Source organism: Neofelis nebulosa, chromosome 2 (genome assembly GCF_028018385.1).
Source record: "Neofelis nebulosa isolate mNeoNeb1 chromosome 2, mNeoNeb1.pri, whole genome shotgun sequence".
NCBI classification, from domain to species: Eukaryota; Metazoa; Chordata; class Mammalia; order Carnivora; family Felidae; genus Neofelis; species Neofelis nebulosa.
Window position 1 is genome coordinate 192,257,254 of NC_080783.1, and position 23,404 is coordinate 192,280,657.

Here is a 23,404-nt window from a genome sequence, read left to right on the forward strand (position 1 = left end):
ACTTAAAAAAAAATCATAAGGAAGATAAAATACGTTCACAGTACTGTACTGTATTTAATGGGAAAAAAAATCTGCATAAGAGTGGACCTGAGCAGTTCAAACCCGTGTTCTTCAACGGTCAACTATAGTACCATTTTGTACCTCCACCAGAAGGTCCAGCTCCTCTACATTCTCAGCAACACTTGGTATCATCGTTCTTTTTAATTTTAGCCAATCTATTGGGTATATAATGGGATCTCACTGGGTTTTAATTTGCATTTCCTAACAATGATGGTGAACATCTTCACGCACTTGCTTGCTATCCACCTGCCTTCTTTGGTAAAGTATCTGTTTAAATCTTATGCCCATTTAGAGGCACCTGGGTGGCTCAATCAGTTGACAATCTGAATCTTGAGTTCGGCTCCTGTCATGATCTCAGCTTGGGAGACTGAGCCAGTGTCAAACTCTGTGCTGATCATGTAGAGCCTGCTTGAGATTCTCTCTCTCTCTGCCCTCCCCCATGTGCATGTGCTCTCTCTCTCTCTCAAATTATATTTAAAAAAAAATCTTATGCCCCATTTAAAATTGGATTGTATTTCTTATTATATATAATAATGTATATTCTGATTGTAAGTCTTTCATCAGATATATGACTTGCAAATATTTTCTCCTAGTCTGTTGCTTGTCTTGTCATGCTTTTAATGGTATCTTTTGAAGAATAGGAGTTTTAAAGTTTCGATGAAGTATGATTTATCATTTTTCAAATATTAGGAACTGTGCTTTCAGGGTCAGTCCTTGCACATTTTGGGGGGGGGTCAGATTTAACTCCATATTTCATATTTTTGATGAGCTGTGAATGGTACTGTTTAAAAATTTTTCCATTTCTGATTCCTCATTGCTATGACATAGAAATAAAGTTGATTTTTTTTTTTGTACATTGATCTTGTATCCTCCAAGGATGACAAATTCACTTATTATTTCTAGTAGTTAAGTAGGTAAACTGTTAAACAGGTATCTTCTACAGGGTTTCTTATTAAATTAATTAATTAATTATTTAATGTTTTTATTTATTTTTGAGAGAAAGAGACAGGCAGAGTGCGATTGGGGGAGGGGCAGAGAGAGAGGGAAACACAGAATCCGAAGCAGGCCCCAGGGTCCAAGTTGTCAGTACAGAGCCCGACTTGGGGCTTGAACTCATAAACGGTGAGATCATGACTTGAGCCCAAGGCGGACACCCAACCGCCTGAGCCACCCAGGCGCCCCTCTTCTATAGGGATTTAAGTCATAAGTCAAAATCTTGTGGGTTCGACCATGTTCTTACCACTTCCGGTGCCCTTCATTCCTTTGTGTAATTCCGTATTTCCATCTGATGTTTTTCCTTCTGCCTGAGGATTTCCTTTAACATTTCTTCTATGGGTCTGCTGGTTATCCATTCTTTCAGCCTTTGTGTGTCTGAAAAAAGTTCTTATTTTGCCTTCACTTTTGAAATATATTTTTACTAGGCATAGAATTCTAGCTTGACTGTACTTTTTGTTCAGTAGTTTAAGGACAGTGCTCTCCTATTTTCTCATTTGCATTATTTCCAATGAGAAATCTGCTACCTTTGTTCCTCAGTATGAAACATGTCTTTTTACTCTGGCTGCTTTTAAGATTTCCACTGCTTTTGAACAATTTGACTTTGTTGTGACCTGATGTAGTTTTGTTCATGTTTCCAGTGCTTAGAATTTGTTGAGATTCTTGGATTGGTGGGTTTACAGTTTTCATAAAACTTTGGAAACATTTTGGCCATAATTTCTTCAATTATTTTTTCTGTACGTGACTTCTCTCCTCTGCTTTGGGGACTCTAATTATGTGTTTAATAGGCTGCTTAAAATCGACCCACAGATCATTGATGCTATATTTCTTTTTAAAAATATTATTCTCTGTGTTTCATGTTGGATGCTTTTACTGCCATATCTTCATGTTTGCTAATCTTTTCTTCTGCAATGTCTAATCTGTAATTAAGCCCAACCAGTTTATTTTTTTTCATCTTAGAGATTATAGTTTCCTTTATTTTTAAAGGAAGTTTTATTTATTTATGTACATAATTAATCTCTACACCCAGTGTGGGGCTCGAACTCATGACCCTGAGATCAAGAGTCACATGCTCTTCTGACTGAGCCGGCCAGGTGCCCCAAGACACTGTAGTTTTCATCTTTAAAAGTTTGGGTGTTTTATATCTTGTATGTCTCTACTTAACTTTTGAACATATGGTATACAGTTGTAATAATTATTTATTAGCATTATCTGCTAAAACTTACACTTGTGTCAGTTTTGGGAGGTTTGAATTGATTGATTTTTCTCTTCATTATGGGTCGTATTTTCCTGTTTCTTTGCATGTCTGATAGTTATTGTTTGGATGCTAGACATTTAACCTTTGGATGGTGAATATTACTGTATTCCTATAAATATTCCTTGAATGTGTTCTGGAACACGGTTACTTGGAAGTAGTTTGAAACCTTGATAAGATTTGCAAGGTGAAACTGTGTTTTTTTTGTTTTGTTTTTTGTTTTTGAAACTGTGTTTTTGAGTCATATTTAGTGCTGTTACCCACTACTGGTGCAGGACTCTTCTGTGTACTTTAACCAATGCCCCAAGAATTATGCAGTTTTCTAGCTTGGAAAGTTACTTAGCTTCTCTGGTGCTGTGAGAGCAAAGCTACTTACTCTTCCCTTTACTCTTTTCTGGTGGAACTTTCCTTGGCTCAGGTAGTTTCCTCACATGCCTCTCTCTGTGCAGCTCTTTTCCTCTCTGGTGGTCTCTCTTGCAAATTCCAGCTGCCTAGCACTATCTGGACTTTATTTATTTTTTAGTTATTTAATATTTGTTTTACTGTTTATTTTTGAGAGAGGGGGAGAGAGAGAGAGAGAGAGCACGTGAGAGCAGGGGAGGAGCAGAGAAAGAGGGAGATGCAGAATCTGAAGCAGCCTCCAAGCTGGAGCTGTCAGCACAGAGCCTGACGTGGGGTCTGAACCCATGAACCATGAGATCATGACCTGAGCTGAAGTCTGACGCTTAACTGACTGAGCCACCCAGGTGACCCTTATTTACTTATTTTTAATGTTTATTTATTTTTGAGAGAGAGAAAATGCGAACAGGGGAGGGGGAGAGAGAGAGGGAGACAGAGGATCTGAAGCAGGCTCCAAGGTGTCAGTGCAGAATCCAACATGGGGCTCGAACCCTTGAACTGTGAGATCATGACCTAAGACAAAGTTGGACACTCAACCTACTGAGCCACTCAGGCACCCTACTATCTGGACTTCAAACTCTATCTCATCAACTTAAAGTTCACTGAGATCTACCTGGATTCCCCCTTCACACATTATAGCCTGTAATCCTCTCTCTCAAGGCAGTAAGCTGGGCGATCGGAAAAGTCACCTCATTTATTTCTTGCCTCTGAGGGTTTACTGTCCTTTCTCATCTGATGTCCAATATTTTGGAGATCACTGTTTCATTTTGTCCAGTGCTTTTAGCTGTTCCAAGCAGGAGAGAAAATCTTATCCTTGTTACTCCATCATGGCCAGAAGTGGACATTTGTATCTGTATTTTATTTTGTTTATTTTTTCAAAGTTTATTTATTTTGAGAGAGAGAGAGTGACTGAGTGGGGGATGGGCAGAGAGAGAGAAAGAGAGAGAGAGAGAGAGAGCAGGCTCTGTGCCACCAGCCCAGAGCCAATATGAGGCTCGAACCCACGAACCGTAAGATCATGACTTGAGCTGAAGTAGGTCGTGTAACAAGTTGAGCCACCCCGGCACCCCTGTATCTGTATTTTATTTTATTTTATTTTATTTTATTTTATTTTATTGTATTTTATTTTTTGACAGAGAGAATGAGCGGGGGTGGTGGTAGTGGCGGGGCAGAGGATCCGAAGTGGGCTCTGCCCTGACAGCAGTGAGCCTGATGCAGGGCTGTAACTCACTAACTGCGAGATTATGCCAGAAGTCTGACGCTCAACCGACTGAGCCACCCAGGTGCCCTGTATCTGTATTTTAAAAATAAATTACTCATGTGATTAAGATGCAATCACTCCAATCCTAGTCTGAAGGTTAACATTTGAGGACCACTGCCCTAACCCTACTGGACTCAGTGATCTTTAGTCATCCATATACCTTTGTTTCTATGCCTTTGCTTTTCCAGTTCCCTAAGTTCTGAATATTTTCTCCTCCTTTGTTTTCCTTCCAAATCTTAAAGGTATTTTAGGTTTTTTTTTTTTAATTTTTTTAACATTTATTCATTTTTGAGAGAGAGAGAGAGAGAGGGACAGAATGCTAGCAGGGTAGGGACAGAGAGAGAGGGAGACACAGAAACTGAAGCAAGCTCCAGGCTCTGAGCTGTCAGCACAGAGCCTGACGTGGGGCTCGAACTTCCGAACAGTGACATCATGCCCTGAGCCGAAGTCGGTGCTTAACCGACTGAACCACCCAGGTGCCCCAAAGATATTTTAGAGTTTAACCAAAATGTTATCTCCTCCTTCTCAGAGTGCCAGGGCCTCCACACCTCTGCTGAAAAAGTCATTCCTTCCTAAGTGCTTCCATAGCAAATTCATTACATTTAAGAAATCACAGTAGTTGTTTTATTCTGCATCTTATGGTAATTGTTTACTCCTCTGTTTGTAGGATTCCTAAGGCCACTTTGTCCTTCTTGCACTATGTAGCTATTACATAGTATCCTAAGGAATGAAGGAGGGTCTTCAAAGCAAAAAATTGAGTAGTAGAACCGAGCGGTACAGAGAGAACATCTTAGAGTTTGCATAAAGTGGTTTTAAAGTCTTGTTTGGGTTAGTAAACAGTTTCATCTTTCTTGGTGGATCTGATTGAATGCTGTGTTGAGAAGGGTTCTGAGGCCACATCTTGACTCCATGAGAAAGCTAGCCATTAGATAACAAAATGTTGGAATATCGGGGAGCCTGGGAGGCTCAGTCGGTTGAGTGTCCGACTTCGGCTCATGGCATGGTCTCTGGGTTCATGAGTTTGGGCCCTGCACCAGGCTCCCTGCTGTCAGGGCAGAGCTTGTTCCCTTCTCTCTCTGCTCCTCTTGCTTTCTCTCTCTCTCTCTCTCTCTCTCTCAAAAGTAAACAAACATTTTAAAAAATGTTGGAATGTCTCAGGTATTTTGATAGTTTTGGCTAAAGGTATGCAATATTTTGAAACAATAACTAATAAGTACATAACACGTCAGGCAGTGTTTACATCAACTAATTTACTTCCCCGACAATGCATTGAGGTAAGTTCTATTAATATCTCAATTTTTTAGGGAAACAAAGGCGCAGAGAGGTTAAGAAACTCGCTCAAGTCACACAGCTGGTAATTCTGGCTCCAGAGCTCCAGAGTCTGTGCTTTTTGTTCTTGTTATTCTGTCTTCATGTTGTTTAATATTTCAGAAAAAATGGAGGTAGTTAGCCCACGCGTCTATACCTTTATAGTATGGAAGGGACAAACAGAATAAATTTGTTGCTTGTTAATATGGTAATGGTCCAAACGTCCCAACTTCTACATTATAGACTTGTTTTTCATGATTCTTACAGTTATGTCTGATCCTTTGTGTTTTTCTTTCTTTAGGGTCCCTTGCCAGCTCCATTTTTGACCCACTCAGATATCTTGTGGGTGCTTCAGGAGGAGTCTATGCTCTGATGGGAGGCTATTTTATGAATGTTCTAGTGGTAAGAACTTTGGGAATGGAATCTATGGACTTTTTTCTTTTAAACGATAACTGGTATTTGGGAATCATGGTATCTTCATTTATCAATATTCGCGGAGCACTTGTCTTCCTTCTTGGCACCAGAACTTTTCTTTCATCTTTAATCTTTATTTTTATTTCCTGATCTCAAAAATGACGAATACTAAAAAAAAAATTTTTTTATTTTTTTATTATTATTATTATTTTTTAATTTTTTTTTTTTAACGTTTATTTATTTTTGAGACAGAGAGAGACAGAGCATGAACGGGGGAGGGTCACAGAGAGGTAGACACAGAATCTGAAACAGGCCCCAGGCTCTGAGCTGTCAGCACAGAGCCCGACGCGGGGCTCGAACCCACGGACCGTGAGATCATGACCTGAGCCGAAGTCGGACGCTTAACCGACCGAGCCACCCAGGCGCCCCCCAAAAAATTTTTTAATTGAAAAATAGAAAGTCAAAATCTCTAATACAGTATCTGTTAACGGTTTCATATACCTCCTTTCAGACCTTTTTCTTTTCTTTTCTTTTTTTAATGTTTATTTTGGAGGGAGGGGTGGGAGAAGAGCAGAGATGGGGAGACAGAGGATCCGAAGTGGGCTCCGTGCTGACAGCACAGAGCCCAATGTGGGGCTTGATCTCGTGACCTGAGCCGAAGTTGGATGCTTAAGTGACTGAGCCACCCAGGCACCCCTCAAACCTTGTTCTGTCTGTATTCAAAATCCTGCCAAAATTAAGGCTACCAAAATGGACCAACTCTTTTTTTTTTTTTTTTTTTTTTTTTTTTAATTTTTTTTTTTTTTTTCAATGTTTTTTATCTATTTTTGGGACAGAGAGAGACAGAGCATGAACGGGGGAGGGGCAGAGAGAGAGGGAGACACAGAATCGGAAACAGGCTCCAGGCTCCGAGCCATCGGCCCAGAGCCTGACGCGGGGCTCGAACTCACGGACCGCGAGATCGTGACCTGGCTGAAGTCGGACGCTCAACCGACTGCGCCACCCAGGCGCCCCTGGACCAACTCTTAAAGATACTGTTGTACATCTTAATGTAGAATTATCTTGGCCCCATCTACCCATATCAGTACACAGAAATCCACTGCAGTCTGTTCAAGGGCTCCAGAGCATACTGTATAGCTGTATCCTGATTTAATCCTTCACTGAAAAAAAAAAATTGAGGTGACTAGCTTCTCACACTTGTAGATAATGCTGTAAGAATGTTCTCTTACATTTATCTCTTTGTATTTGTGATTTTTTTTTTTTTTAGGATAAATTCCTAGAAGTGGATTTATTGGACGAAGGCTTTACATTTTCATAGATAAATGCTAAATTGCCCTCCAAAGTTGGCATACCATGTTATGCTCCCGTGGTATAGTATGTGTGAATGCCAACCACTTTTATTTATTTATTTATTTATTTATTTTGAGAGAGAGAGAGAGAGAGAGCGAGCAGGGAGGGAGGAGAGAGGGACAAAGACAGAGGCAGAAAGAGAATTTTAAGCAGGCTTCATGTTCAATGTGGAACCCAACTCAGGGCTCTATCCAACAACCCTGGGATCATGACCTGAGCCGAAATCAAGAGTCGGACACTCAGCCAACTAAGCGACCAAGGCGCCCTGCCAACCACTTTGTCAAAACAGCCTCAGCCTAGTGTTAAATCCTGATTAGTTGTTAACCCATTAACCACATAGGTATACTTTAAAAATACTCTAGGAGGAAAAATATGAAGCAGTTATAAAACTATTCCAAAATATGTCATTTAGAAAAGTGTTCTCAAACTTTGGATTGCAATCCCATTAGTGGTTTGAACATAGTTTCAGGGATTGTGACCAAAAATTAAACAAAAAGAGGGGCACCTGGCTGGCTCAGTTGGTAGAGTGTGCAATTCTCAATCTTAGTTCAAGCAATTCTCTTAGTGCAATTCTCAATCATGAGTTCAAGCCTCATGCTGGGGATGGAACCTACTTGGAAAAAAAATAAAAAAGTAAATAAAATAATTTTAAAAATTCAGTTTATAGCACATGTAATACTGTTTGATTTATATGTGTCCTGGATTTTTATGCAAATTGTTTCCTACTGTAGGTTGTGACCCCAACAGTTTGAAAATAATTGATTTAGAATAAACATGGGTATTTCATTATCTTTACTCTTCAGGAAGAGAATTAATAACTTGAAAGGGAAGGGAGATGTAACTCAATAAATTTTAAAGTGGAGATATCTTTTTTTTTAAATTGTTTTAAATGTTTATTTCTGAGGCAGAGAGAGACAGAGCATGAGTGGGGGAGAGGCAGAGAGAGAGGGAGACACAGAAGCAGAAGCAGGCTCCAGGCTCTGAGCTGTCAGCACGGAGCCCGACGCGGGGCTCGAACCCATGAACTGTGAGATCATGACCTGAGCCGGTTGGTCGCTCAATCGACTGAGCCACCCAGGTGCCCCAAAAGTGGAGATACCTTTCTGACTCAGCAGTTCTTTGGTAACACAGGAGGATACTGTAAACTGGATTGAGATTTTTCAAAGCTAAAACTTTAAGTTTTTTTAACCAATATTTTAAATTTGGGGGAAATTATCTAAAAAAATTAAGGTAATACTCAAAGTTTAGTTGACCCTTAGCTAGCCTCTATTTGGAAAGAGGATAAAGCATCGAATGTATATTAACAAAAAAAATCATATTTTCTCAGACTTAGTTTGACATCTATCTATCAATCATCTCTCTATGACATGTTAAGTGTTGATTTCATATTATTTATATTTAGATTATTTCCTGCTAATTCAGTTATGTGTAGTTTATATCACAGAGTTAAATATCATGCTTCATTTTGTTCTCCAAAGGGCACCACCATTGTACTTCCCAAATGCGTTTGAAAACTGGGCTGTTGCCGCGTTGCTTTATTTTGTAAATACTGGACACTGAAACTTTAAACAAAAAAGTAGACGAAGAGAGAGCACAGTTGGGGTTTCACTTGCCAACAGATAGCTCGTATTATGACTGTTATTATTTATCTCTTTGCAAGAATTTTCGAGAAATGATCCCTGCCTTTGGAATTGTCAGACTCCTGATCATCATCCTCATAAGTAAGTTTGTTTTGTGAACACTTTGCACCTTCCATTTTATTGGTTTGCCCTCCAGGAAGCCTCAGGCTTCCTAAACACTGGCAAGGAGTGACAAAGAATTGTGGCTCCCTAGCCTTAAGCAGAAAGGTAAATGGAGGAGTTTTCACAGGGCTTCATGGGTGGTTTTTAGAGGTGCCTCAGTAATGAGGTTTTGCTTTTTTGTTTCTTTCTGGAGTGGGGGAAGTCAAGAGAGTCAGATATTTTGTCTACTTCAACCACAATAACTTCCTGTTTTATATTCTGGATTTTTCTCATTCGTACCTTGGATTCTGTATATGATCTTGTCTGAGGAGGGAAAGCTTGAAAACCACTGACCTAATCTATTTTTTCTTCAGTTTCTAAATTCTCAGATTAAAAACAAACAAACAAGCAAACAAAAAACCCCAAACAGATCTAGGATCCAAGCATAGGGTGCTGGCTGAGGGCTGAAGACAGGAGCAGGGGGTGAAGGATTTGAGAGGTCAGGGAACTAGCAGGACGGCGGATGTGGCTTTGGAAATCTCCAAGAATTACAGTAGAGAATTACATGCTGAAAAAATTTAGGAAGAGTGCCCAGTCTGGAGTGGAGGTGGAAATTCTAGCTGGGTCTGAACGTCAGGGGGGATCTTGGGTGGTGGCGGGGACACACTGGGTAGAAGACAAAGGGAGCCAAGGCGAGCTGGGGCCTTGTGTCTCTGAACCTGCTCCAGCTGAAGCCGGAGCCGCACAGAGGGTGTGGGGAGAAGGCAGACCCGGGGGTCGGACTGTAGGCTCATACTTGATGGCCAACACGGAGGTGACGCTTGATAAAACCCAAGATCTGGGCCGTCCCCATGGTAAGCAAAAATGGTTCTGCTAATTGGTATCGAGTTCAATTATCCACATTGCTGGGAACAGGGCCAACTACCTCTGAGGAAAGAGACTAAATCCAGTTCACAGACAGTTTAGCTGTAAAAACAGTATTTCATCCTGGGAGAAGATAAGTGACTTGTTTATAGCTTATACATACTCTCTATACTATTTTTGTCCGTGGGAAGCTGAAAATGTGAGGTAAAGTTGTGAGCACAGAAAGGAGAGTGAGCGCCTGGGGTCAATGAGGAGAGTTGCCGTGGAGCAGAGCGGTCACCTGAGCTGTTGAGCGTCACTATCAGGACCAAGGGACAAGTCCTGTGACCAAAAAAAAAAAAAAAAAAAAAAAAAAAATGTTGCTACACACAGGTTACCTGGGTTTCAGTCTGTTTCTTTTAGGTAATTATGAATGACTTTTGTAAAATGAGCCTCAAACCCTTGATGGGGAAATGGTTTTAATACTCTTCAATGTTGGAGTAAAAACCCTTTCCTCATGCACAGGGAATCTCCAAAAATAGTTTATGTAACATTTTGTCATTCCCGAGGGAAGTAATAAAGCGGCTTCTTTATCTTACAGAGGAGGTAAGAGCCGCTAATGTTAGCCTTCCCCACCTCCTGGCACGCTTCATTTCTAAAGATTCTTCTGCCTGGTTTGCCTACTATTAAAGATGAGAAAAGTTAACACACGCCAGATTAACAAAACACAAGTACAGTCTTATTTTAAACCTGTTTCCTTGCGAAATGTATAGTTTTAAAACAAAATGTTTAAAAAATGGTAAATATTATTCTTAACTGTGAAGGACAGTTGGCCTGGCCTTGAGGACCTTCCTTCCTGAAGCATTATTTGTTGGATATGTCTTCTAACAAAGCAACTGAGCTAACCTTTGGAAAAAAGAAAGCTCACATTTTCACTCTTCAAAAAAATCCGCATAAAGGCAACTCTTTTTTTTTTTTTTTTAAATTTTTTTTTTTCAATGTTTTTTATTTATTTTTGGGACAGAGAGACACAGAGCATGAACGGGGGAGGGGCAGAGAGAGAGGGAGACACAGAATTGGAAACAGGCTCCAGGCTCCGAGCTGTCAGCACAGAGCCCGACGCGGGGCTCGAACTCACAGACGCGAGATCGTGACCTGGCTGAAGTCGGCCGCTTAACCGACTGCGCCACCCAGGCGCCCCGAGGCAACTCTTTTAAAATTAGCGACAAACTTTTAGCAAGGACAATAACTTGGTTCATTGGAATAGGGGCTTCTTTTCAGGTGGGAAGACATGTCTCAGTGTAGAGACTGCAGCAAGGCAGAAGCAAACTCCCCTAGGAAGCAGAAAGAGCTAGGCAGAGATCTGCAGGAAGGACATGATCAGAGAGAAATAGATTGGAGAAACTGACATGCTGAGGGTTACAAAAGCTTTTTGAAAGGAGGCCTCCCACTGTGCAAGACTAGACCAGAGGAACTGTTTCCAGTTGTTACCCCCTCCTCCAGTGGTTTTCTTCCACTTTCTAGTTCTCTGTTATTTATACTGGATTAAGAAATTCAAATGATTGAAAATAGGACACAGCCACATTTATCCAGCATTTATGTGTACTCGTCATGTATAGTTAAATTGAATACTTCCTCGACCTCAATTCCTGTCTAGTCACTTGAACGCTGATCAATACAGTATTGAAAGGGGAACTGGACAGAACACATGGTCCTGATGGTATTTTCCCAAAGGCAAGGACTGGGTCTTTCCATCTCCGAGGACACAGTGGTTCACTAAGTGGAGCACAGGGAGTTGGGGTGTGGAATGTGACAGCTGCATGAGATGTTTCCAAGTGCAGGGCACATGGAGGGTGGACTTCTAGGCCAAGAAACCCCAGGAGCTCTTTTTGCATCATGGATCTGACTTATTTGAAGAATGTCTAAGTTCTGGGCTCTCACTGTTCCACTGGAGAATGTGGACTCATTTCCTTTCTTGGCCTGGTGGTTCTTAGAGGCAGTTGGTGCGGTGGGTGAGAGGCAAGCCTCCATAGCCAGACTTCTTTTTTTTTTTTTTTTTTAACGTTTATTTATTATTGAGAGAGACACACACATACACAGAGCATGAGCAGGGGAGGGGCAGACACAGAATCTGCAGTAGGCTCCAGGCTCTGAGCTGTCAGCACAGAGCCCGACGCAGGGCTCGAACTCACAAACTGTGAGATCATGACCTGAGCTGAAGTCGGACGCTCAACCGACTGAGCCACCCAGGCGCCCCTCCATAGCCAGACTTCTTAAGGTTCAAATCCTGCCCTTGCCTCTGAGCTGTGTGGCCTTGGACAAGTACTTACCCTCTGTGTTTTTGTTTCCTTATGTATAAGATGCCACGGTGATTCCTCACTTGGATTGCGGCAATATCAATAATCTAGGTGGTCTTCCTGCCCCTGGCCTTGCTCCTTTACGCTCTTTCCTATATAGCAGCCAGAATAATCTTTTAAAAGCATAAGTCGGATCATATCACTCCTGTGCTCAAAGGCTTTCAAAGGTTTCCTACCAGTAAGTCAAAGCACTTACACCGGCTCCTTAAAGCCCTTCCGTGATTGGTCTCCCGCCCCTCACCTATAATTTTATCCCAAACTGTAGTCTAGAATCACCTGGAGGTCTTGTTAAAACAGATTTCTGAGCCTCATCTTCAGAGTTTCCGGTTCAATAAGGCTGGGGGTGGGCCTGAGAATTTCAATGTTTAGTAAGTTCCCAGGTGAATGTTAATGCTTGGAGGGGCAGGGAATCACACTTTGAAAACCACCCATCCAGCCAGCAGCTCTGCTTTGGGATTCCTCCAGCACCCCAGGCACATTTCCTGCCTCAGGGACTTTGCACCTGCTCTTCCCTCTGCCTGGAAGACTCTTATTTCAAATGTCAACACGGCTTGCTCTCTTATCTCCCTCAAATGTCATATTCTCAGTGAGACTGTCCCCGACTCTATTAAAAATTACATCCTACTCCCAGCATTCCTAGTCCTCCTTCCTCCCATTGCATTTTCTCTATAGCCCTTACCACCATTTGATGTATTGTGTGTTTTACTTATTTGTGTGCCTCCCCCGCGAGACTGTCAGCTCCATGAGGCAGGGCTGTTCACTGCAGTATCTCTACCACCTTCTCTGGCACAGAGAAGACAACCAATAAATACTTGTTGGATGAATACATCTGTAAAATGGGATAGTGATATACTTATTTCCTAGGGTTGTTGTGAGGATTAGTGAATGAAAACTCATAAGGTTCTCACTACAGCACCTGGCACAGAGTAAGTCTCCATAAATGTTAGCAGCTACCATTGTCAGAAAGGAATCAAAAACATCTGGTGCACTGTTGTGGCGATTCTGGGGCTTCACCAGGTTGTTTTTCTTTCTAGTTGTGTCGGATATGGGATTTGCTCTCTACAGAAGGTTCTTTGTCCCTGCAAATGGGTCACCGGTGAGTTCAGTTTATTATTATTATTATTATTATTATTATTATTAAGTTTATTTTGAGAGGGGGGAACGGTGGAGAGAGAGAGAGAGAGAGAGATAGAGAGAGAGAATCCCATGCAGGCTCCATGTTGTCAGCTCAGAGCCCAACTCAGGGTTTCATCTCACGAACTCGTGAGATCATGACCTGAGCTGAAATCAGGAGTCATACGCTCAACCGGCTGAGCCACCCAGGCGCCACCAGCTTATTATTTTTTTAAGTGAAAATTGTTTATCAGTAGCTTAAAAGGGTCAGCAAATGGGGACAACAAGTCTATGACTTAGGGCAGCCAAATTTCCATTTGGAAGTTAAGCAAATTCCTGAAGACTTTTGGATTGTCCTTTTCACTTAACTGTCTCAGAGCCCTGACGTCGGCTCTGCTTCCCTGCACCTGACCTACTGGTGGCTACTGGTAGCAAAACAGGAGAGAAGGGATTTTACTGTCCCTAGAGAATAAAAAGCAGATTGAAAACAGCAAAGAAGATTTGGGTCTGGATGAATTTGCAATACAAAGAAAACTGACAAAGATTTCCAGTTTCGTGGTGATTAGTCTTTGAATTTGGTAGTTTGTTTGCATATTTGTGTGTGTATTATCTATGTTCTCATTCTGACATTCCATTTATGTGGGGTCAGACAGCGCTCCCACAGAGATCCCTTGTGGCAATGCAACACATTCCCTCGGGATTATGTAGAACCATCCCCGATGCAATGATGATAGAGAATGAGAAACACGGCTCTCTTGTATACTTGGAGATTGATGAAATAACATATTTTAGCTTTGTATGTTTTTAGAACATCTCTTTGCACATGCAGCTTTGTGTCTCTTTTGCCTCACTGCCTTGTTCCTCAGGCTTTTAAGGCTCTTGTTTGACTCTGATGGTACTTGTTTTTTTAGTAAAAGAGATGCAATTGAAATATGCAATTAGCATGTTCTTCACTTATTTCCATTTCTTCCCCCTTCCTCCCAAGGTGTCTTTTGCAGCCCACATTGCGGGTGGATTCGCTGGAATGTCCATAGGTTACACTGTGTTTAGCTGCTTTGATAAGGCACTGCTGAAGGACCCAAGATTTTGGATAGCAATTGCAGCTTATTCAGCGTGTGTCTTATTTGCTGTGTTTTTCAACATTTTCCTGTCCCCAGCAAACTGACCTGCCTCTAGTCTAAGCCAAATAATGAAAAGAGCTATCTGGGAAAAAAAACTGAAGTCTACGAAGAGACAGAGAAGTCCTTGCAAATGCTAACAATTTTATAAAGAGGTCAAAACATGATTCAAGTCATCAGTTGCAAAGACTGTTTACAAAGGAATCAGGGTTAGGGAAGGGGCTTCTGAATGCCGAGGGAGGGAAAAGGAAGAGAGAAAAGGGGAGGGACAGAAAAAGCAGGGGTAGGCTCTTTCCAGACATGCGGTGTGCATTGTATGTATCCTCTAAAAGAGACTTGGTCTCCTTGGAGGATATGTTGCAGAGACTGCTTGATATAATCCACAAATACTGTACTGTGCTGATAATAAAAACTTTTCATACCTGTGCCAGACTATTGATAATCACTTTCAATCACCTTTGGGGTGGATGAGGTGCTTTATATACATTATTGCTAATCTTTCAACAACCCAGAAAGGTGGCTATTACTCTGCATCTAGAGAGGAGGACATGGAAACTCATTTAAAAAGAAAAATCAAGTAACTTGTCTAGGAGGGAGCAGGATTTAAAGGTTGGTAATGACTCAAAAGCCCATACTATCCTTCCTTACTGGTCTAATGATGCTGTGTTCCCCAAACACTTAAAGTTGAGAGTATCTTGGAGTATACGAACAAACATTACTGAGAGCACCCCATGAATGGTAGAAATACCTTATAAAAGAAGACTGAAAATTTCCCGGACTGCTAGTTTAAGATTCTAGAAGTATGTCTAGGATCCCAAGGGACCTAGAACTAGCTTTCTCGTGCACACTGGGTACCTGGACTTTTGGTATTCTCACCCATAAGATATTTTCATCCTTTCCATGGCTGGTGGCTTTCCTGGGAGTGGGCAGAATTTATTTACAAAAGGTAAAATGTCATGTCTGAAAGCTGAGTAGCCTGTCTCCTTTCCTATTATAGAACCTGGATTGTTGGCCATTCTCTTTCCAAAATGGTAGTTTGGGGCCACCTGAACACAGGGAATACATGTTTTTTTCTTTCATCATTGACCGGTTTCATTATTTTTTTATTAAAATTAAAAAAAAATGTTTGTTTTTGAGAGACAGAGACAGAGGTGAGCAGGAGAGGGGCAGAGAGAGAGGGAGACACAGAATATGAAGCAGGCTCCAGGCTCTGAGCTGTCAGCACAGAGCCTGACGTGGGCCATGAACCTTTGAACCAACCAACGGCGAGATCATGACCTGAGCTGAAGTTGGACACTTAACCGACCGAGCTACCCGGGTGCCCCAACATGTCTTATTTATAAACAACTAGCTAAACACGTTGCTATATTCTGAAAGGAGCATCCATACTTACTTAGATATATTGCGAAAAGTAGTTCAACATTTTGAGAAAAAAGGATCTGAGATTTGTTAAAAACATATTCTTTGAGTGTGAGAATATGCATGTGTTTTTGCTTAAACAAAGATTCGGACAAGAACTTAAAAGATAAGAGTCCCTTTTACCTTCCCGTCCCAAACCCTGCTCTTTTCCCTTGGTGGTGACCGATGTCAACAGCTGGGTGTGTATTCTTGCAGACCTTTTTCTGCCCAGCGTGTGCAGAGAAAGGATTTTCGTTGATGCCTAATCACTCACTGCGCTGAATGGCACTGAATCTGCTCTGTACCCCCAAAGGGACAAGTTCAGAAAACAAGTTGAAGATGACTGTGATCGAACTTCGAAGGAGAATTTGCTTCTCGGATTTACCTCAACTAAGCTTTGGGTTAATCTCTCTGTTTTAGCTAATTAAACATACATATGAAATGTATGTTTTAACGAGATAAATGAGATTATACTACATGGATTGTTCGGTCACTTGCTTTACAATGTGACATAGGGACCCTATTTTTGGAGTTGCTGAGTGAGAAAGTTGTACTGTAGTTATTTAACCACGTCTCTACTGGACATTTAAGTTGTTGCTGCTTTTGTACTATTGTCTACAGTGCTATGTGACCTTCCTAGTACATGCAGTGTGTCTTTGAGTATGTTTGCTGAGTGAGTATTTTGAACATCCAGAAGCAGAAATGCTATGTTAATTTTGATAGATTTTGGGGGCACCTGGGTGGCTCAGTTGGTTGAGCGTCCGACTCTTGAACTCAGCTCAGGTCTTTTTTTTTTTTTAAGTTTATTTATTTATTTTGAGAACTCAGCTCACGCCTTGATCTTAGGGTTGTTGAGTTCAAGCCCTGCGTTGAGCATGGAGCCTACTTAACAACAACGACAAACAAAAAACCAACAAAAAACTGCCTTTTAAGTAGCTGCATCCATTTGTTGACAGTATATGACAGTAACAGATTCCTTACACTTGTGCCAAGAGCAGGTATGTCTTTGAAAAAGACGTCAGCCCAGAGCCCACTTTGGATCCTGTGTCTCCCTCTCTCTCTGCCCCGACCCTGCTTGTGTTCTCTCTCACTCGCTCTCTCTCTCTCTCTAAAATAAAACATTAAGATGAAATAGCCAATGTCTAAAAAAATTTGCATTTTTGATAGTTAAAGAAATACTTCATTTAAATTTGTATTTGACTACTAATGAGGCTTAGTGTTTTTCAAGTTTATTAATAATTTATGCATAGTTTATGTATTACACATAATATGTAAGTTATATAATACATAAATACAAATATGAATATATATGTATAATTTTTTCCCCTATGAAATAGTTGCATTTAATCTGAAAAGTATGTGTTAGTTGGCAAAGAAGCCCAGGGAAGGAGCACCTGGCTTGCTCAGTTCATAGACCATGTGACTCTTGATCTTGGGCTTGTAAGTTTGAGTCCCATGCTAGGGAATAGAGGTTACTTAAAAACAAAAAAAACTTAGGAAAAAAAAAAAAAGCCCAGCAAAGAAATAGTCCTTTGTCATGGCCAACCCATCAGGTCACTAGCTCTGAAGAGAGACCTTTAATGACCTAAATGGAAATGTAACTGTATGTAACAGAAAACTAGACAGAGAAACCGAATTCATTTAACTATGAAATTGGACATGACCCATTGATTATTAAGATTGATGACTAAGAAGTTACTATTTAGTCAGAAAGACTTTTTGGTACCAGCCACATCGTTCACATAACCAAAAACAGTGATATCTAATTTCCCCAGGAGGCAAAACTACTGTAAAGAAAAACAAAATCACCCAAACAGCTGGTGTTCTAAATTTAGCATCTCTGAATTATAGAGGAACCACCTATTCAGCTTAATTTGGGGCTCGTAACTGTAGTCTTCTAAACTGCTGTGTTATTGGAAATATTGGAAATATTCTTTATCTGTCCTGTCCAATAAAGCAGCTACTAGGCACATGAAGCTTTTAAATTTTAGTTAAAATTAAATAAGATAAAAAATTCAGTTCCCGTGTTACACAGACACAGCACAAGTGCCCGGTGACTATACATATCTAGTGGCTACCTTATTGGACAATGCAGAGTTAATTTCAACATCACTGCAAAAGTTCTATTGGATGCAGCCAACATAGGAGGAGCACAAAAGGATCTTAGCTGATGGCTGACTTAGTGCGCTGAACTGAACCTCTCTACACCTGCAAAGGGGGGCACATTCAGAGAATAAGCATGATTTGCTTCTCAGATTTATCTAAACAGGTTTGTGTTAATCTCTGTTTTAGCAAATTAAGAAAGAGTTGTTTGAAATGTTTTTATTTTTTGCTTTTGGGTTCTATGGGATTGAATCTATGTAGACTAGTATTCATGTCATTTGTTATAAAAGCTTCAGAACCTAAGATTTGTAGCTGAATAATTTACTGCTCCTTCTTTCAGGAAATACTATGCTCTTGTCCCTTAAGGAGAAGAAAAACATTTTTTTGTGTGTGTGATTATAAAAGTGCTCATGGTAAAAACAAACTAAAATACATATTACAAAAAATTAAGTTAATTGTAATCACACCATCCAGAGATAATCATAGTTAATATCTCGATGAATATCCTTCTGGGCTTTTTTGGACGCATCTCTACCTATAAAAATATATAATTATGGGGTCATACTGTTCTATTTTATAAACTGAAACAATTTATCAAATGTCTTTTTATATTAGTATATATTTATCATTTTTATTGGTTGCATAGTACCATACCATGGATGTACTGTTATTTATTAAGTGCAATGCTGTCTTTCTTGTATTGATAGTTATTTTGGACATTTTCAATTTGTAAGTATTATAAACAACATGAATAATACCAATTTCTTACACTTGAAAGTGTTTTGGATTGTTGGATCAAAGAATATACTATTATTAACATAATAAAGTTAAATAGAAATTTTCTCTATCTCAGGAATACAACTAAATTTTAGAACATTGATGGTTTTGAATCTTTTCAACTGTATGAAGCTTTTAGAAAAGGAACTAAATAAAGACTTTTGAACTAATTGTTTAAAAAGCCCAACTACCACTATTTGACATACTTAATTTAAATAAACTTAAGGGAAAACAGATGATTTCTTAATGTTTCAGTGCAAAGAGGAAAAATAAGTTTAGTAGAATAGGAACTGATTTTAGAGCTGCACTGATTTTATTTTTTAAATGTTTATTTCTGAGAAAGAGAGACAGAGACAGAGCATGAGAAGGGGAGGGGCAGAGAGAGAGGGAGACACAGAATGGGAAGCAGGCTCCAGGCTCTGAGCTGTCAGCACAAAGCCTGATGTGGGACTCTAACCCACAAACTGTGAGATCATGACCTGAGCCGAAGTCGGATGCTTAACTGACTGAGCCACCCAGGCACCCCTACACTGATTGAGTTTTAATGCCAGTTTCAGCTGTGTGACCTTGGGTAATTTAAGGTGTGCCTCAGTTTCCTCGTCTGTAAATGGGGAAACAACATATCTACCTCATAAGATTTTTATGATGAACATATCGTGTAGCTACAGTATCCCAGGATTTTACTTGCATATGTAACATTTCCCTTTAGACGAGGGATATAGGATATATATTGATATATATATTTTTCAATTTAATTTCTTTTTCAAAATTTTATTTAAATTTTAGTTAACATACAGTGCAACGTGTCAGGAGTAGACACCACACTGATATTTTAAACCTAAGTGATGAAACCATTCCCTCTTTTTAATCTTTCCCATGGGATATATTTCCTCTTCGATACGCTAGTATATCTACCTTACTATGGAACATACTATCTGATAATCCAAGCATCTGAATTATGATTTACCCACCTGCTCCTTCCTCAAAAGCAAGATATATGTCTTAAATATGTCAAATTTACAATTTGACAATTTGACAATTTGTAATTTGACAAAATTTACAAATTTACAAATTTGACAATTTGTAATTTACAAAATTACAATGAAAGTATGTATAATACAACCACCACATCAGCCATCCATTTATTTCAAGAACTATCTAATAACATTCTGGTAGTACAGAAATAGTTGAGAATTTTTGGAGTTCATTTTAAGATGATAAAAACGTACAAAATTTTTCATAGATAATTAAGAATTTTATGAATATTCATAAATATTACTGAAATTTCTGACTTCTGAAAATGCTCAACAGCTGCCAGAAAGCAATTTAGACATTTAAATGTGGATTAAAAACAAATCTAAATTCCTATAGCAAGAGCCAGATCCATTTCCTCTGGTTTCGTTACTGTATCTTAGTGAATTGTTAAATGAAACACGTTCATTTTCCTTTGTGTGTAAATGAGATTTAAAAATCACTGACTTTGGTTATAATTTAAAAAAATTTTTAATGTTTATTTATTTTTGAGAAAGAGAGAGACAATACGAGCTAGGGAGGAGGACAGAGAGAGAGAGGGAGATATAGGATCTGAAGTGGGCTCCAGGCTCTGAGCGGTCAGCACAGAGCCCGATGCAGGGCTTGAACTCACGAACAGTGAGATCATGACCTGAGCTGGAATCAGACACTCAACTGACTCAGCCACCCAGGTGCCCTGGCTATAATTTTTATATAATCTTAATAAATAGGTTTGTAAGATCATGTCAGTAGTTTTAGGAACCTCTTCAGAAGTTCTCAGTTTAACAAAGTAAAACAGTAAGCTTCAGCTAATAATAACAAGACTCCTTTCTTGTAGGGAATCCTACAGTTCTATTCTTTATTATTATTTTTTAAATTTTTATTTACTTAAGTAATCTGTACACCCAATGTGGGGGCCGAACTCATGACCCCAGATCAAGAGTCGCATGCTGTTCTGACTGAGCCAGCCAGGCACCCCATCTACAGTTCTGTTCTTCATACAGAATATACACAACCCCTCCTCCAGGTATCTTTTCTCCCCTTCTTTGTTGCAGTATGAGGTCTAAACATAAGTGATTTAAAATTCCTGGTATCTTAAATATATTCTTCATAAGATTATCACAGATCTCTAGGAAAAAATTAAAGCAACCAGCACACTAAAAGAGTGATGCTTTGTTCATGTTTTGGCCATAGGTTTGCTTTACGAAATAGCATGCCCTTCAGAATGGAAGAATGTATCTGCCTCCTATTTGATGGGGTTCAGAGCTAAGATGGCTGACTAAATAAACATGGGGAACTGGAATTTCCTTGGAGGCATCCTGGAGGAGGTTCACATCCACTCCACCATAATTGGAAAGATCTGGCTCACTATCCTGTTCATATTTCGAATGCTTGTTCTGGGTGTAGCAGCTGAAGATGTCTGGAACGACGAGCAGTCTGGCTTCATCTGTAATACAGAACAACCTGGCTGCAGAAATGTATGCTATGACCAGGCCTTTCCCATCTCCCTCATTAGATACTGGATCTTGCAGGTGATATTTGTGTCTTCACCATCCCTGGTCTATATGGGCCATGCTTTGTACCGACTGAAAGTTCTGGAGAAAGAGAGGCAGAGGAAGAAAGCTCAGCTGAGAGGGGCACTGAAGGGGGTGGAATGTGAAATGCCCTGGGACAGGAGGAGACTGGAGCAAGAACTTTGTCAGCTGGAACAAAGGAAACTAAGCAAAGCCCCACTCAGGGGGACCTTGCTTTGCACTTACGTGATACACATTTTCACTCGCTCTGTGGTAGAGGTTGGGTTCATGATTGGACAGTACCTTTTGTATGGATTTCATTTAGAGCCTTTATTTAAATGCCACAGCCACCCATGTCCAAATATAATTGATTGTTTTGTCTCAAGACCAACAGAAAAGACAATATTCCTGTTATTTATGCAGTCTATAGCCACTGTTTCACTTTTCTTAAATATTCTAGAAATTTTCCACCTAGGTTTTAAAAAGATTAAAAGAGGGCTTTGGGGACGATATAAACTGAAGGATGAGCACAATGAATTCTTTGTGAACAAGTCAAAACAAAATCTTGCCAAATACCAGAGCACATCTGCAAATTCACTGAAGAGACTCTCTCCTGCACCTGATTATTATTTGTTGATGGAAAAGCAAACACACACAGCAGTGTGCCCTAGTTTAAATTCACCTGCATTTCAGGCAGATCCTGACCATCACAATGGAAATGATGAGAAATGCATTTTGGATGGGCAAGAAACTGTACTTTCTAATGAGATGTGCACACTTAGCGCAACCCGTAGTCACCTTCAACACATCAGCTCATGTAATAATGAAGACAGTCGCAAAATATTTAGAAAAGAAGTGGGTAACCCATTAAAGGGAAAGAAAGAAATCGATGGCAAAGACAGCAAAAGGAACCACTACTCTAGAGGTCAAGGTTCTATTCCAGGTGTTGCTATAGATCCAGACGACCACGTGGGACAGTGGCCTCAAACAGCTTTCTCTCTGCCAGCTAACTGTGCTTGGAAACGGAGGTGGCTTAGTGCTACATGGGGTCCCTCTACTGAAGGTGAAAATCGGACGTCACCTCCTAAAGGAAACCTCAAGGGCCAGTTCAGAGAGGGCACAAACAGAACCCTTCCTCCTTCCCAGGGAGACTGTCTGGACATTCCAGACACTCCTGATTCTTTGGGACGGTTGTCCTTAGAATCTGATTTGATCAGAAGCTGCAATAATTCTACTGCTTGCCCTCCAAATCATTTAGCGCTGCTGACAAACAACCTCATCGGTAGGCGGGCTCCCACAGACCTTCAGATCTGAACAGCTGTTGACTTCTAGACATCCTGCATATTCTATTACCCTAGCGTGGTGGTGGTGGAGTAGGCAAAACAAATAAGGGCAGCTCTAAAGACGAGCTGTTTAGGCAGACAATTGCAAACCTACTTCAAAAAGGAAAAACACATTAATTCTAAATGGTGATGGGGCAGTTTTAAATTCAAGGAGGGCTACCGGATCAGGATTACTTTTTTCACAGGCTCCCTTCAGAATTCGTGAAAACTGATTCCGGGAACGTCACGTTAAGAATCCAGGCTTAATGGTTTGGAACTCCGTTTTTCCTTGATGGGAGCAGAGCCTTAGGAGACTATACTGATTCTACATTAAGTCTCCCTTTTAGTTACTAATCTTTTATTTCCGGACAATGGTTAAATTGTTTGTCCCTGGGACTTAATTTCGTTTCCTTATATAGACTGCAACCTGATGTCTCTTGAGTATAATCAAAATGTTGCTACTTAGTAAATAAAATTTTAAAAAGATTGGTGGCTTTAAAACATCGTGATTCAGTGTCCAGATTGGAGTTGTATCTCTACACTCCCTAGTCCTCTAACCTCGACACTTTACTAACTGTAGCTACCTTACAGGGATAGTGTGAGAATTAAAATAAGAAACGTTGTGTTTAGTACAGTACCAGGCACACAGAAAGAGCTCAAAAGGCCTATTATTAGCACGTTACTGCTCACCCTCCAGAGGCCCACATCAAGCCGGCCACAAAACAAACTGCGAAAGTAAAAGCTGGAGCCGAAACATACGATTCCAAGCGCTCTTCTCAAGCCACTGGAAACCCAAGGGGCGCCCTGCGTCGGTCGTGCGCACCTTTTCGGGACGAAAGCCAAGAAGCCAGCACGTATAGGCTACCACACCTAATAACGATGAGGCCCGGGTTGAGACTGGTCCGCTCGCACACCGCTGCCCGGAGATCCCACCCAGCTAGTCCCAGCGCTCCCGGACTCCGCAGGCCGCGCCCCCGGGCGCCACGCCCATCCTTGGCCCCACCTGGACACCCTCCCCGAGTTACCAAAACCTCGCCTCTCGCTAGGCAACCGAATTGCCGCGAGGACCGGAAGAGGAAGGAGAGGT

General features: G+C 40.6%; 2 protein-coding genes and 1 long non-coding RNA gene across 9 annotated transcripts in view; 2 read left to right on the top strand and 1 right to left on the bottom strand.

Annotated features, from left to right (window-relative positions):
• Positions 1 to 14,618, top strand: part of RHBDL2 (rhomboid like 2) — a 53,698-nt gene extending 39,080 nt beyond the window's left edge. For 6 of the 7 annotated variants that reach the window (XM_058717991.1, XM_058717987.1, XM_058717986.1 and 3 more), the window contains 4 exons: positions 5,578 to 5,678; positions 8,701 to 8,761; positions 12,996 to 13,057; positions 14,060 to 14,618. In XM_058717991.1, the coding sequence (XP_058573974.1) occupies positions 5,578 to 5,678; positions 8,701 to 8,761; positions 12,996 to 13,057; positions 14,060 to 14,239 (404 nt within the window). In that variant the 3' untranslated portion in view covers positions 14,240 to 14,618. The remainder of the gene's footprint in view (positions 1 to 5,577; positions 5,679 to 8,700; positions 8,762 to 12,995; positions 13,058 to 14,059) is intronic. The other variant, XM_058717990.1, reaches the window with a different exon arrangement.
• Positions 4,263 to 23,404, bottom strand: part of LOC131504978 (uncharacterized) — a 29,955-nt gene continuing 10,813 nt past the window's right edge. The window contains exons 2-3 of the long non-coding RNA XR_009258219.1: positions 9,789 to 9,946; positions 4,263 to 5,858 (exon numbers count right to left, since the gene is read on the bottom strand). This is a non-coding gene — a long non-coding RNA (uncharacterized LOC131504978). The remainder of the gene's footprint in view (positions 5,859 to 9,788; positions 9,947 to 23,404) is intronic.
• Positions 20,771 to 23,147, top strand: GJA9 (gap junction protein alpha 9). The gene has a single exon (XM_058717982.1). The coding sequence runs from the start codon at positions 20,771 to 20,773 to the stop codon at positions 22,307 to 22,309; it is 1,539 nt and encodes a 512-aa protein (XP_058573965.1). The 3' UTR covers positions 22,310 to 23,147.

Bases quoted from the DNA above. Each gene is read 5' to 3' on its own strand.
- GJA9 (XM_058717982.1), top strand. From the start codon at position 20,771: ATGGGGAACTGGAATTTCCTTGGAGGCATCCTGGAGGAGGTTCACATC.